This window comes from Mauremys reevesii, linkage group 3 (genome assembly GCF_016161935.1).
Source record: "Mauremys reevesii isolate NIE-2019 linkage group 3, ASM1616193v1, whole genome shotgun sequence".
NCBI classification, from domain to species: domain Eukaryota; kingdom Metazoa; phylum Chordata; order Testudines; family Geoemydidae; genus Mauremys; species Mauremys reevesii.
In genome coordinates, this window is record NC_052625.1 from 162,603,722 (window position 1) to 162,620,560 (window position 16,839).

The following is a 16,839-nucleotide window of genomic DNA, read 5'->3' on the forward strand; positions in this document are numbered from 1 at the left end:
TTGAAGTCACTGTGAGTGCTACCATTTTCCTCTTTTGTTTCTGTGCAGTTCATGGATTTACGAACACGGTATACTGCCTTGGTGACCCTGATGACCCAGTATATTAAATTTGCTGGTGACTCTTTGAAAAGACTAGAAGAAGAGGAGGTAGGTCACAGGAAAACAGAAACCATTTTGTTGGGGGAGAACCCATTTTGTTGGGGGCAATAAAACAACTATTGGACTTGGATCATAATTTTAGCTGGAAATACTAAGAACTGAAATATATACTGCACAAACATGGGAATATATGGATATTGGACTGTGCACTTATCATTCTTATAAGCACTGATATATATTTGCAAAGTCCTCACATTCCATCAGTCCTTCCAGATGGGAGGGTCACATTACGGGGGCCCACTGTGATTCACTGAATTCTGCAGAGAAGGAAATTATCTACAGGACAGAAGAAATTATAATGCACCGTCACAGTTTTACTTAAGACCTAGCACAAATTAGCTGGCAGTGTTTGATCCCTTTTAGTAAAACATTTATTTAAACTTTTTTATTTCTAAAAAATAAGGAAAATATAAAAGTATAGCTCTGTAAAGCAAATAACCTAAATTTTCACCAAAAGCTGTCCATCTTTATAAATCATACTTCATCATCTATATTCATATATAGACAATACTTGCTTTTTAATTTTTGAAAGTTCATTTGCAGTTTTATTTTTACAACAAAAACCACATTGGATATTTGAAATGTGGACTGTATTTATTTGGTGTATATTTTAGGGCTGGATATATGCTGTACTTACAAATGCAAGCTGAAATTTGTCCCTGTGCAGAGAGCCAGCCCAACTCCTGTGCACTATTAATGTCCTATTTAAGTCCTAGTTAGTGTGTTTAAATGGGACCTAAGTGGTGCTTAGGTCTTCCATTATCCCTCTGCACAGGGTTGAATTTCACCTGCGGTGTGCACACTAGCTTGCTTTTAATGGATAAGGAATTTCTTATTTAAATAGGGGAGTGCAATAACCCCTTCACTAATTCCTTATGTTTGTTTCAATGACTTTTAAATGTCTAGGCTTCTTTTTTCTTTTGTCATTCTTCTGCACTGATTCTTTGAGGCAAATTAATTTTTTTCACAGTGAGCATGAGGTCTCGTTAACAAGAATAAATGGAAGCTATAAATGACACCTCTACCCCAATATAACGCTGTCCTCAGGAGCCAAAAAATCTTACCGTGTTATAGGTGAAACCGCGTTATATCGAACGTGCGTTGATCCGCCGGAGCGCACAGCCCCACCCCCGTGGAGCACTGCTTTACCGTGTTATATCTGAATTCGTGTTATATTGGGTCACGTTATATCAGGGTAGAGGTGTATTTGTTCAAAAATACATAGTTTAAATCAATGCTTTAAAGAATTAAACAAAGCATATTATCTACTCTTTACTTTCTTTAAAAATATCATGTGTTTCTAAAGCAATTATATATTTACTCTTTAAGGATGATAGGGTCTTAATTTATACACTGTATCCTTATAGCTTTTCTGCCAAAGAACATACTGTATGGTTTGTCCAGTATCAAAAATACATAAAACAGGATTGTAGTTATTTTAACAAGTTTTAATTTTTAATATTTATTTATGTAAACATTGGACAAGACCCTGGATCCTTAAAGGGATGTTAAATAATCTTGCTGCCAGCTTTGTCTTTTCCTGCATGTTCTCCTATCGCATACCTCTGAACAGACTCACAACATAAATATGAAAAGTGTGCATCTTTTTTTTTTAACCCTGTAGCATCCATTGCATGAGATATTACCTTTACATGCTAAGTAGCCTTTATGTGTCTAATTCACACTGCTGGTAAAAATGAAAACAAAAAAGAAAAATATCTAGAGACCAAGAAATTTGTTGGGTTTGGCTGGTTGGTGTCACTTTTCTCAAGAATAATTTAATTTTATAAACCATTTTTGTCTGTTCCAAGCTGTGTCTTCAAGACTGTCTTTTGCAAAACATATGCAGACTTCTACTTCAATGATAACTTCTTAGTAGATAATGTAAGGTTGCTTTCTAATTGCAAAACAATATAATAAGCTTCCTTTTGGAATCAAAGTAGCGTATCATGGAGCTTTTCCTCTGGCATTCAGGACTTTATTCTATCCTTGTCTTTGTTAAGAATTCTGTGTGATGTCATTCAGAGTTTGGTGCACAGAAGAAGGGTAAAATAAGGCTCTTGCTATGAAGTCTATGACATTTAAAATCTAAATTTAAACCTGTGTGCTGTCAGCTCAGAGTTTACCTGCTGAGGCTGAATTCCAGAAAACCACGGTGATAGCTGAAGTTTTTGAACCTTTGGGATGTGATGAAGCAGTTGAACAAAGACAGAAAAACACAGTAGGCAAAAACCCAATAGACGAGAGATTTGCAGAAAGATAGTTCTCATAGTAAATCTGAGAGTAAGTTGGAAAGTCAAAGGAAAGAATTTGATACTGAGAGAGGTGATAAAATCATAATGGACAGAACATCAAAGCAACTATTGAAGCCTCATGGTCAAGTAAGTGCTGGTAGAAATAATGGGGAAGAGCAGCTATATACAAGAAAGGAAATAACCACTCTTTCTGGTAAACAGCATCAAAACACAGAAATGGTAGAAAAGGATATCCAGTTCCATGTCAAATTTGTGTCAGTGTTAATATAAATGACGATTCTGGTGCGGCGTGAAATCAATCAAATGTTGATGGAATGAGACAGGAAATGGGGAGAGCCAAAGAAGTTTTCTGAAGTATTAGCGGAAACCATGTTGTAGAGTGGAGGAAATGCAAGACTGGGATTTATTAATAATTAAATATAGTAACCTCACACATGATTTAAAGTTGATTGAGCATAACTAAAAAATAATATATTAATAATTTATTAATCAGTATCGATTCAGAGATGGCAAAACAATTGATTTTTTTCAATAATTTTGAATTTGTTTCATCACATTTTAATATCATAATGTTATACTAGCAGGTATACCTCCCAGCTGATGCTTTACGTTGCTGATCAGATAGAGCACAAGACTGCATAACAGAAAACTTAATTTGTGATCCTAGATGCAACTGCAATCAGAGTCTCAATTTTAATTGTCTAAAAATACTTTACATTTAATATGTTTGTTGTGTAACTGTCAGCATAAAAGGAGATGCTCCGAAGCTGATCCAGTTTAATCCCAACATCTGTAAGGGTATGTCTGCACTGCAATAAATGACCCACAGCAGCAAGTATCAGAGCCTGGGTCAACAGACTCAGGCCTGTGAGGCTCCTGCTGTGGGACTACAAATAGCAGTGTAGATATTCAGGCTTGGGCTGGAACTCGGGTTCTGAGACCCACATCCTTTGTGGGGTTGCAGAGCCCAGGTGCCAGCCTGAGCTCAAACGTCTACAATATTGTTTTTAGCCCCACAGCCTGAGTCGATCCAGGCTCAGAAACTTGCTGCTGCAGGTTGCGTTTTATTTTTTTTCAGTGTAGACCTATCCTAAGTGTTTATTTAAAATCATCCAAGTGAAGGAGGAAAATAGGGAATGAAGCTGCCTTTTCATTAGCACTTCTTGAGATATATAAGTCTCATTGCAACTGAAATCAGGCAAGTCTGTTAAAATAAAATAACCTTCTGTTAGAAAAATTGCTTGCTTTTCACCTCATAGTAGGCCTTGCTTTCACTAGAAAGAAACGTGTGTTCTTACCTCAGGTTAGCTAACATGATAAAATTCTAGTGAAGACAAGTGTCTACCTCCATCTGTTTATGCGTGGAAACTACTAACTGCCCTCCCTTCATTAAGAGTTTGCCACCTCCTAGTTAACACGCGATAGCTAACACATGGTAAGAAAACACCCTTTTTTCCTAGTGTGGACACATCCTGAGTGTAGCTTCATGTATTGTTTCTTTTCTTGGAGAGATTTCCAAATTTGTGTTGTATTATGTTTGTTGTAAACATAAAATGACTTAAATTCCTACTGAACCAAACTGGAAATGCTGAACTTCCTTGACCTGTGTGATCCTTGCATACTGTGTTTTGTTCATTACCTGTTGTAGCTATTCGTTTTGAGCAAGAGCATATGCAAGTGGCTGTCTGACTTTTCTAACCATTAAATGCTTCCTGAATAACAAAAGAGATTCTTTGGGACTCCTCCCCTTTGTGGATTCCTTTATGAAGGATTTTTTCATCTTGAACTAATGGTTTCTTGTCTGAAGCTTACTATATAAGGCGAAGGTGATGGTGGTGGGAACTGCTCATCCTACTGTATTGACATGCTGAATACATATTAGTAAGTATTTTCAACTATGTCTTGAAAATAATACAACAGATTTCACATGCTATATTAAAAAAGAACAGATTTAAACATATTTGTATATTTTAAATTGTTTTATAGATTATAAACAATGAAGCGGCATCAGCACATGCAGCATATTCAGATCTGATGAAGCAACAAAAGTCAACAATTGATGAGAACAGAAAACTTATGGGAAAGATAAATGAGCTTGAGAAGATGTTAGAGGAGTTGAAGAAACAAAAGTTCCATGTAGAACAGGAACTCCCCAAAGTGAAGGAAGCTGCAGAAGATGAGCTGAAGAAACAGCAGAAGTATGTGGAAGAGATATCTTTTCAGAAAACCAAGGCTGAGCAAGAGGCAAAGCGGTATCAGATAGAGCTAGAGAGCATTGCAAAAGAGAAAGTAGCTGCAGAGCAGGAGTTAGAACATGTAAGGCAGCTCACCTTGCAGGCAGAGGCTCAAAGAAGTATAGTTGAAGAAAACCTCAGAGCTTTTAGAACTCAAATAGAGGAAAGTACTGCTGCTAGAAGAAAACTTGAAGAGCACCTGAGAAGGAAAGACACAAATCTTCAGGATTTAGAGCAGCAGAAAAAAGCTTTAATGGCAGAACTGAGGAAAAAAACAGAAGGAGAGGAAAAGCTGATGAAACTAATAAAGCAAATGGAACAAGATTTTGAGTATCAAGGGAACCTAGCAGAAAAAAAGCCCCAAGAAAAAGAGAAAACTGAAGCTAGAAGGCAAATAGTTGAAGGCAGATACTCCTTAATAAGAGAAAGCGTGCAGCCAACTTGCACATCTGTGCAAGACAAACATTACCGCGTTGACTCTGAAATTATAGGTTTCCAGAAAAAACAAGAAATAAAGAAAGTAGAGGAGCTTAAACAGGAGGTAGATGAGCTGACTATTGCCAACAAAAAGGCTGAAAAAAACATTAAAGATCTAAAATATGAACTGAATGATCTTGAACTTCAAAAAGCATCAGCTGAAGAAAAGGCTCGTTTACTAAAAGAGAAATTAGATGATGCCAATAATACACTTAAATGTCTGAAAATTGAGTTGGACCAAAAAGATCAGGTAGAGCAGGGATATTTGCAACAGTTGAAAGAACTCGATAGGCAGCTGCACAAAACCACAGGTAAAGCTGAAGAGGTAATGCAAGAGGCCATAGATCTTAAGAAAATTAAAATAAATTATCAAGAAGAGCTGAAATCTCTTCAGCAGGAAAAGGTGCAATTAAAAAGGGAAGTAGAGGAATTGACTAGATCACACACACAAATTGAAATCACTGTTCAGCATTTAAATTCACAAATCAACTCTCTCCAGAAAGAGAAGCTGATAGCTGAACAAAGAACACAGTCATGCAAAGGAGAAGCAAATAATCTGCAAGATCAGTATAAAAAAATCCAGGAACAGCTGCTTCAAAAGACAAGAGCAGAGAATGAAAATCAACAGAAGATTCAAATGATGAAAGATGATTTGGCCAAAAGCAATCGTTTGGCAGAATCGTTGAAACAAAAGGTCGAGGAGCTTACCAGATCGAATACTGAAACCAAAATAATGATACAACAAATTCAGTCTGAATCAGAGAGGATCATTCTGGAGAAACAAAGTATTCAGAGAAAAAATGATGCCTTAAAAACCCTAGCAGATGGTTTTAAAGAACAGCTACGTACCACAAATGAACAGTTGCACAAGCAGATAATAATCGAGCAAGAATTCATATGTAAAGTCAAAAGTCTAGAAGATGATCTAATAAAAACAAAAACATTAGCCGGCGAATTTAAACAGAAGTGTGATAAGCAGAGTGCTTTCAAACTGAACACTGAGATAGAGGTTAAAAATCTAAATGCACAACTAAATTCTTTCACTATTGAAAAGAGGTTGAGTGAGCAGAAAATACAGCTACAGCAAGCTCATATACAAGAGCTAAATAGTAAACTGAAGAAGCTGCAGGATGAATTCCATCAAAAGACCCTAGATGAACAAATGGCACGCAAAAAGATGGCTCTGTTTCAGGAAGAGTCCATTAGGTTTAAACATTCTGCAGAGGAATTTAGAAAAAAAGTTGAAAAACTACTGGAATCACATAGCATCACTGAAAATGACATTTCAGGTATAAGACTGGAATGTGTCACTCTTCAGCAAGAAAAAAATATGGCTGAAGAGAATATAAAATTGTACAAGATGCAAATTGAAGATCTGCAAGAAAGACTTCAGAAATGTCGTGAGCAACTACAACAAGGAAAGCATGCTGAAATGGATTATTTTCAGAAATATCAGAAACTTGAGGAGGAATTGGAGGTACAGAGGCATATGGTGGAGACCCTAAAACAGGATATGGACATGCCGATGAAGGAACGTGAACACCAGTTCCTAATGTTTCAGAATGGAGTTAAGCAACATCATAACATCAAAGATTCTATATTCAAATTGGACTGTGAGAAGAAGGTAAAGGAATTTAATTACCTGGGAGAAACCTCACCTAGAGATTTAGAACAACTTCATCCATGTGCAAAAATGACTTCTTCATTGTTAAGACAGAAACAGGAGAGACAGGCTGATATAAACATTCCAGGGTTTAAAATGGATCGATTAGGAGAAATGAAGCTGCACCTGGGTGGTGATGATACAGAACCAAAAGAGGCGCAGCTCCAGTTGTCAAGAAAAAAACAATCCCTAGAAGATGATACAGGCCAACAGTCTTTTACAGAGTTTGTTTCTCAGACAAGCACCCAGCTCCAGATAACTTTTGATAAAACAAACCCCATGACAAAAATATCAGAAATAGACAAATTAAGAGATAAAAACCTTCACACTTCCTGGCATGAAGAAGAAAACCATGGACCGGGACTAGTAAAGCTCATGCACCCTTTGGAGGTATACTCTAAGTTTTGTTGACATTTGCCTTCCTGGTGCTGGTTTTTACTGTTCCATTCTTTAAAATTTGATATTGCTCTTCTATGCTCTCTGTTGTATACTTATTTTTTTTATTCTGGTATATGGGGACCTTTTCTGCTTATCTGTGAATACAAAAAAAGACTAAAATACTCAAATATTTGCAATAGGATTATTTGAAACTATATTTTTATTTGTTAAAAGTTTATGTACATTATAGAAGTTCACATACAATGATTATACTCAGTTACAGTTAAAAGTGCATTGAATGATATCAATAAGTGCAGGTAATAAGCACAGAATAAAATTTCTACCTTGGATTTCAGCCACATGCCCATTAATCTATTCTTTTTAAATAAATATTTGAGGTGTATAATTTTTTAAAAAAAATCTAGTTAATTATACCCTGTGCTATCCATGCTAATAAAATTTCTTATTCATGATTTCTGCTGTTCACTTTCTCCATTGCATTCTTCTGGTGGTGGACTTTGGACTAAATTGTGTAAAGTGCAAATTACATTCTCCAGCTCTATTGCTCATTGTGTCAAAAAATTCCTGTTTGCAGATAGTGAAGAGCAAGCAATATGATGTGCTTGTTGAAGTTACAACATTAAAACAAGAAAATGACAAGAATCTTGGTAATGAAGACAGGATGTTTGATGGATACCAAACATCTGAAGGTTTAAGGGGAGAAGATTTTCCAAAGATTAGCTCTTTCTTAGAGGGCAAGAATATGAAGAATGTTGATATGGTTCACTATGAATATTCTGCTGGGGAAGATGATCTTAAATTTCAAGGTCTCCGACATGATGTAACTGCCAGGCAGTTGGTTGAAGTGAAGCTTCTAGACAGGAGCACAGTTGAACAGCTCCATTCAGGGCAGAAGTCATTTGATGAGGTTCAGAAAAGTCTTGAAATGTTTTTAACTAAACCTACTGCTATAGCTGGGCTGTACATTGAATCCAGCAAAGAAATAATCTCTTTTGCTTTAGCAGCAAAGAAAAGAATAATTGAAAAAACATTAGCATTAGCGTTTTTAGAAGCCCAGGCTGCCACAGGTTTCATCATTGATCCCACAACAGGTCAGAAATATTCTGTCGATGACTCAATTGTTAGAGGACTTGTAGATCATGAATTCAAAGGTAGACTACTTGAGGCAGAGAAAGCAGTTTTAGGATATTACTGTTCTGGTAAAATAATATCAGTGTATCAAGCTATTGAAGCTAGAATCCTGGAAAGACAAAAAGGTAAAAATATTCTTGAAGTTCAGGTTGCAAGTGGGGGAATTATTGACCCTGTAAGAAGTGTTCGTATTCCTCCAGATGTCGCAGTGCAGCTAGGCTTGCTAAATAACACAATTTTAAAATTTTTACATGAACCTTCTAGTAATACAAAATGTTTTCAAAACCCAAATAATAGGCAAGTCATGTATTACTATGAGTTGCTGAAAATTTGTGTGTTTGATGTAGATAGCAAATGTGTTCTGCTTCCAGTTGGGGAAAGAAAAATTACTAGCCCATCAGCAGAAAAAGTTCATAAGATTTCCGTAGTAGACATCAAAACTGGAACAGAAATGACTTCATATGAGGCTTATCAAAGGGATTTAATTGATAAAAGTACATATCTTGAGCTATTAGAACGGGAATTTCAGTGGAAGGAGTCTACGTGTTTTGATTCCCGTGGAAACTCTTCACTTTTGCTAACAGATCTCAGAACTGGAATACAGTTTAATATTGAAGAGGCATTAACACTGGGTACAATTGACAGAACATTAGTCAACAGATATAAGGAAGGCCTCATCACAGCTAATGAGTTTGGTGATATTTTGCTGAGCAGTTCACAACCATGTAAAGATTTGAACAGCCCTATTGCAGGATACTGGCTTTCTGACACCAATGAAAGAATTACAGTTCTAAAAGCCTCACGCAAAAACTTGGTGGATAGAATTACTGCCCTAAGGTGTCTTGAAGCTCAAGCCAGTACAGGAGGCATAATTGATCCATTTACTGGGAAAAAATACAGTGTTTCAGAAGCTTTGCAAAGGGAGTTAATTGATGAAATAAGTGCTAAGCAAATTCAACAGTGTGAGTTAGTCTTTACTGGGATCATTCATCCTGTAACAAACAAAATTATGTCAGCCATTGAAGCTATGAATGTAAATGTCTTGAACAAAGACACAGGCATTCGCTGCCTGCAGTATCAATACTTAACTGGTGGACTGATAGATCCAAAATCTCATTGCAGGTTGTCTATGGAAGATGCTATTAAGAATTGCATTATTGATGCTATCACAGCTACAAAAATTAAAGATGACAAGTCACATGTTAAAGCCATTACATGCCCCAAAACAAAGAAGAAGTTAACATACAAAGAAGCCTTGGAAAAATCTATTTTTGATTGCCACACAGGGCTACGATTATTAGAAGCAACTGAGCCCATTAAGATAGGAATTTCTAGTCTTTATTATGCTTCATAATCAAACAGTTATTTTGGTACTCACTTTTGGGCTAGATTCAAAGTCCATTCAGTGAAAAGACTCCCATTGATCACTAGGCTGTTGGTGGGGAACTACTAATACTATTGTGTAATCATGTGAGAGTGATAACATACTATAGAAGTTAGATACCATAAAGGAATACAGTTCATAATAGGCATGAAGTGCTGCAGTGTTTACATGGTTTCATTAGGTAAAAGTCCCATTGACTTCAAAATAGGAGCTGTTTTATGTATAATATTACAATATTTCATCCAGCCATGATGGCTTGATTTGGAATTTCAAACTGCTCTTAAATCTTAAAAAAAAACAAATATTTTATATTACAAAGGTATCAAAATGTGGCGCAGAGATTTAGGCTTAAATCTATGGAACAGTTATGCACACGAGACTACTCACATGCATAAAGCTACTCACATATATTTAGCATTTGCAGAATTAGGTCATACATTTGTAGTCTGGAGTGGTATTGTTTAAATTTCTCATCAAAATGATTTTCCACTGATTTCAGAGAAAACTTGGATCAGTGCAATTAGTTTTTCATACAGCTGCAGTATGTACAAGATAAGATGTATTGATATGAAGTGCTTAGTTTTTTAAACCATTTTTAAATGTTCTTTCCTTTTTTCTTGTGATAAGTGAAAGCGTTTCAACACATTTTTAAGTACTGAAAAGTTTCCAACTACTATAAAACTCTGGTTAAAAATCATATACTATTTGACACAAACTACAAATTCATAATATATTTATTGCAAACAAAATGGTGACTCCTCTGTGATTATTTTTCAGTATATCTTGGTTCGAAGACTATAATAACACTGTATTTCTTCCTAAATGTAATTTAGTAATCTATCCCAATGTACTCCGGAAGTGTGATATCCAGTGCTGGCTCTCGGCATATAAGGCTAATGCAAAGGCAGCAATTCAAAGATGCTTTAGCTTTTCTGACTGCAAGCATTATTTAGATTTTAATTACTGAGTAGTGGCTGGGAGGTTAATCTGTTTCTGTACTTTCAATAAAATGGTTCATGTGTGTGCGTGTGTGAATATGTATATACCATAGCCATTTTAGAATCTGTGCAAATATCTTGGAGGAATTATCTCTATTAATGTCTCCAGTTATATTGCATATGCATATATATTTTCATATAGGTGACAGTAATGCATAAGGTAAAATAAATAAATAAAACTACTCAAACTATTGTAGTTTTTGTGTTAATAGTGGCATTATGAGAGGATTGAGAGTTAGTGGGTCTTACAATTTAATATCTCAACTGTTTAAATAAATGTATTTTTTACGATGCACATTACCCCCCAGAAGTCAATGGAAGAGGAAAAGAAAGAGCATGTTGAGAAAGCTGGGGATTTACTGAAATGGGTGTCAGACATCAGCAAGACCCTCAGCAAGGGAGAAGGAGAAAAGGCTGAAAAGGCAGACTTGCCTAAGCAGCAGGTACTCAAAGATTTCTTGATAGAGCACAACTTTTTGTTGTTGTTGTTGTTGTTCTTTGTCCTGGTTAATATGCGCAAAGGTTTCCATAAATATTTTTGTGATACTCAAAAAGATTCAATTTCACATTTGGTTCTGAGGGAAACATTTTAAAATGTTAATAAAATATATTTACAAATATGAAAACATTTAAGAGAACAAGATATTGTGGAGCACTCTTAAGAAAAAAAATATAGTCTGCCCTCTGGGATGTGAAGATCCCAAAATGCGACATGTTCTGACTACAGAGGGCTGACCTATCCAGAGGTAAAGTTGGGGCACAAGGCCACTAATATAGAAGGAACACAACTCTGAACCTGGGAGCTATAGAACCAACTGGGTATACAGCTTATATAAATGATCTCTGCCTTCTGCACAATGTACATCCAATTCTGGGTCTGTTTCCTCGTCTTGCAGGAGTTACTACAGCACTAGTAATACCCACGCTACCTCCAGTAAAGAAGGAATGGGAGTGGAGAAGGGATGGGATCCCAGACCAATTTTCATTTTCTTAAAAAATATAAGTACTTTGAGTTGGAGTAGGTGAGGGCTACTCTCATCCATTGAGCATTGGAGGCAATAATGTCTCCTCTCCCATGAATCTTCAGTTGAAGGTGGCTTCGTTCCTGCCTCCCACAAGAGTGCTGTTTTAGGGAAAGGAGATACAGAGTGGGTCTGCTGGGATCCTTTCTTACCCCACACTAAGCTCTGTGAGTGAGACTTGGTGGTCAGATTGCCTCATTATTTGCATTTTTTCCCTTTCTTGACTGTCAGTTTACCATGTTAAGACACCAGGGGAGACACTGAGTAATATTTCTAAGCAATTCTGATTGTCTGTCTAGGACTCTACCAGTGGGAAGGGGACACATTTAAGTGGCCACATAAGGTATTGTGTGTAGCTGGCTCTTTTTCGAGTAGTGTCCCTATGGGTGCTCCATTTCAAGATGTGTGCATGCTTGTGCACTCTGGTTCAGAGATTTTTCATCAGCAATGTCCGTGGATCCATACCTTCATCCTAGACATCCTGGTCCTCTGGTATGAGGGCATATAGTGAGAGACGGAACTGCTGCCACTCCAGTTCTACCTCAACTGCCTGCGGCTTGAGATGAGAATTGCGGTGTCCTCCTTCTGTATTTTCTAAGTATTTTTTTCTTTATTTTTATTTAGCACAATTTTCACTTAAAAAAAGGGGGGAAGGGGTTCCACTTCCCTTTCTTTGGCCTGAATTGTGCCTTTGTTTTTTTCGGGCCTTTGATCCACAGTCTCAAGTGCAGGCTATGCCCAAGAACCCAGGCTTTGAACCCTGCCAGACCTGCCATAGGTCTTTCCCCAGCAGTGCTGGACATTAAAACTGGCTTGAGTTGTCTCACATCCCCTCCAAATTCAAGATCTACTCAGGGTATAAGAGCAGGTCTAATACATTGATGGGGAACAGGCTTAAACTCTTGTTAATGGAGCACTCACTGACACCAACAAGATCTGAGTCACCCCCCTGTACACTAGATCCACAGAGCTCTGGTGACCATCTCTATTGCGATGGTAAGCAAAGACCCAGGGTGCCCTTCAGAACCATCTTAACTATCAAAGAAGAGAAGGATTCCTTCCCCAGAACAGGAAATGAGAAAGGGAAAGTCATCCACTCGATCTAGGTCTCAGGAGTCCTTGTGTCTCATTATGCATACTGCTGAGGCTCCCATCCCCTCTGCTATTGAGACCGTGGCACTGGCTAAGACGACCATGCCACATACCAAGAAACTGTCTGGTAAGCTATGTTAAGCAGTACCTACATTGGCACTGAACTCTATGGCTTCAATACATAAGGACTCCAGAGCCAGACTGAAAGCATTGATACCATCTCCAGCAACCAGACATGAAGGACGTACTGATTGTACTTCAGCACCATCTATGGTACCTCCAGTTATTCTGAGTCCAGATATTTCCTACTCAGAGTCCGTGGTACTGTCCAGTCTTTTGACTAATGTGGACCTTCAGATCCTGGAGCATCTGAGTCATCATTGCTGAGAAATACAGAGACACACTCCCCACCAGTACCATCTCACCTGACATCTCACCTGACAGAGCCTACTTACTCTCTCCTACCATTTTCAGTGATGTCTTGCCCTCCAGTATCATCTTGGCCTCCAGTCCCTCATAAACTCTTTGAGGGCACACAGATACATTTCTAGCCAATCCCAACTCAGCACCTTCTGGTACCTTCATATCAACAGCCTCTGATAACCATGCATTTATGGGATCCCTTTGGGGCCCTGGTGCCAACTTAACCATCGGATTCTGAACTATCTATACAGGATTTCCCTTTTCAACCTCCTTCAGGGTACACTCTAGCAAGGGATACACCCATCCCTAGCAAGGATAACAGTGGGGTCTTGCCCCATTCCCTGACACCCCACCAAGGTGGGTGTATTGGAACCTATAGGTCCCTTATGGTGATTAGTTTTACTGGGTACCATCTCATAAGAGGATATATCAAGAGCGACAAAGGCCGCACTCAGCTCCCTCCGCACAGTGCAATCATACAAAGGAGCAAGAGCTGTGGAGGAAGAAACATCACCTTCCCGCAAATCCTCCTCCTTACCAAATGAGGCTGTCATGCCTCCCTCGCCATCTTATGTTGATGACCTTCTGGACCTTATGAAGTATATAGAGGAAATCCTATATATGCCATTGAAAGAGAAAGAACCCCAACACTCCTTGTTGGACATCCTTCACACACCTTGTCTGAGCAAATTCACCCTGCCCATTAATGATGCTCTGTTGGCCTGGGCACATACTGTGTGTCAAACCCCAGCTACTGCACTGCCTATGTGTAAATGGTTGGACAAAAAGTATTCCCACCCAAAGGATCAAAATATTTCTTTTCACATCCTACACCCAACTCTCTGCTCATGGAAGCAGTCAACAAACGGAATAGACAACATCGATTCCATTCCATTCTTTCTCATAAAAAAACAAAGAGGACTGGTCCTTCTGGCATGGAAAAACGTACTCCTCTGCCACACCGCACTTCAGAGTAACCAATTACCAAACCCTGTTGATGAAATACAATTTTACAAACTATTCCATCCATCTTAACTACACCAGCTCTCTCTTATTCCCTCCCCGCCTTCTACTCACTTTTCAGAAATAACATGTACACTTAAAAGTTAAGAGGGTTCCTCCTTGTTGGCTTGCATATATCTGCTTCTCTTCATCTATGCTGTTCTGAAGGAGAGTCTCTTAAAGCTGAAATGCTAATTCAGTACACAAGAAGAGGGTGATAAGTGGGTAATAGGAACAGTGGAAAAATTATGAATGTTATTGTTGGCAACCAACCCTAACTTTTAAAGGAAACCAAGATGCTGAACTGGTGAAGAAATGCATAGTTCTTCCCATATGCTTTCTTCTCAGCATGGCAGTGAGTAGCTTGGACTCTGTCCAGATTAGAATCAGCATTATGCTAACATGGTTTCCTGGAGCAGTGTAGATAATGATATTTCATTATAAATCTGTTATTGCTAGTTTGTAAGCTACCCTGCTATATAGTATTGTAACATGGTTGTAAGAAACAAGCATCTCTCTCCACTCTGGTCAGAGACACTGTGCTATACAACCTTTTATTTGTTCTTAGTGTTAAGAGACCTGATATAGTTTTTGACTAGCTTAATTATCAGTTGCCACATTGATAATGTTCATAAAGTCAAACATAAAAATAAAGCACCTGGTCATCTGTACTGGGGTGTAGTATAAGAAATATAGGGTGAAATCTCCTTAATCAGCACCTTGAAAAGCTTCACTCCCAGTTAATTTAAAATTTCCGGCGGGGGGCGGGGAAGCAATAGTTTAAATATATAGTTTAATATATTTAGCTACCAGGTTGCACGCTATCCTCTGGAATGAGCCTTTGTTTCAGATATTTACTGCAGTTAATGGGTGTAAAGTGGTTTATGTGAATATAAATTTCCAATTGTGAAGTATGCTGCTTCCCTGCTCTCCTGGGGCTGACTTGGCTGGATGGTCATATGAGCAGCCTCAGGATCATATGAATGTTTTATGACTTAGTTTAGTTTATTTAATTATCGTTGTAGATCAGAATACAGATAACAAGCTAACATCAAACAGAAAGCTTTGGCACTGTCCTCATTGTCTAGCTCACAAAGCTGTTCATATAGGATATACTGACCATGTAGTACAGATTCACAGATTTGTTCGTGTAGGACCAATACTAAGGGCTTGTCTACACTACCGGCTGGATCAACGTGCAGTGATTGATCCAGTGGGGATCGATTTATCCAGTATAGACACGATAAATCGACCGCCAATCTCTCTAGCATTGATTCCGGTACTCTCCACCTCAAAAAGAAGCACAAGGGGAATTGATGGGAGAGCTTCTCCCATCGACACACTGCAGTGAAGACACTGCAGAAAGCAGATCTAAGTACACCTTTACCTTGATATAACATGACCCGATATAACACGAATTCGGATATAACGCGGTAAAGCAGTGCTCCGGGAGGGCGGGCCTCCATGCTTCAGCGGCTCAAAGCAAGTTCGATATAACGCTGTTTCACCTATAACAACAGTAAGATTTTTTGGCTCCTGAGGGAAGCATTATATCGAGGTAGAGGTGTATGATGACTTCAGTTACATTATTCATGTAGCTGAAGTTGCATAATTTAGATAGATCTCCCTTCCCCATCCCTGCCCCCAGTAGTGTAGACAACCCTAAGTGTAACTATGGTTTCATAGTCCCAGTTTAGTTTTTATTATTCTACAAAGTATCAGTTTGAAAAGCAGTGAGCTTTATGGGTGGGATTTCCAAAAGCACTCAGTGTTGGCATATCCTCCATTCCCATTGAAGTTAATAGTAAAAGTAATTGGCAGAATAAAGCCAGTGCTGACATTCAGGACATAATCTGTGACTTTCAGGTATTTTTTCTGAAGTCATGATCTTTGTCATCTTGGTCGGGAAGCTACTGAACAAGACTCCTTCATGAAATCTGTATAAGGTTGGCTTTCCATATGTCAGGTGTAGCCGAATACTACATATGTCAGGTATAGCCAGATAGTTAAATACTATTGTATGCTTTTAAACAAATATTGTAAAATAAAGGATATTTGGCTTCCCTAGTAATTATCCGTGACAAACAGCTTAATTCTAGACGACAAGATTTGTGCTGTGGGTTTCCCCTTTTTAAAATGGCAGTATTTTTGCCATGACAAACAACTAACCTTACCTAGGCCTAGCCTGTCCAGAAATGCCCAAAGTTTGCCCAGTATGGCAGGCTCATCAATACTCAGACTGAAAGTAATGGAGTTGTATGTGTTGGCTACTTTTCCATTCTCTCTTTTCAGACATATGCACTGTGGAGAACTGAATTTTGATTGTATATTTTTCAGATTTCCGCTGATGAAATAGTAACCAGGAGAGAACAAATATCTGAGGCTTTGCAGACTACACAGTCATTTTTGGCTAAACACAGTGACAAGTATGTTAAATTTTATCACAACATTTTGTTAATATAACTGTAATTAAATTACTGCATCATATTTGCTTATAAGGAACAGACTGGTATTCTCATCTTACAGTTACACTGAGTAATATTTTATTTGTTCTTTTTGTTTAGTTTAAATGTAATTGTGAAGAGAACTTGATTAGGTGT

At 37.9% G+C, this 16,839-nt stretch overlaps 1 protein-coding gene across 9 annotated transcripts in view; it reads left to right on the top strand.

Moving 5' to 3' along the window:
- The window catches only part of DST (dystonin), a 436,076-nt gene that overhangs the window by 264,239 nt on the left and 154,998 nt on the right, over positions 1-16,839 (top strand). For 8 of the 9 annotated variants that reach the window (XM_039528295.1, XM_039528296.1, XM_039528299.1 and 5 more), the window contains 3 exons: positions 49-147; positions 11,009-11,143; positions 16,577-16,665. In XM_039528295.1, coding sequence (XP_039384229.1) covers positions 49-147; positions 11,009-11,143; positions 16,577-16,665 — 323 coding nt within the window. Of the gene's footprint in view, positions 1-48; positions 148-4,400; positions 7,179-7,761; positions 9,673-11,008; positions 11,144-16,576; positions 16,666-16,839 lie in introns of those variants that run through there. The other variant, XM_039528294.1, reaches the window with a different exon arrangement.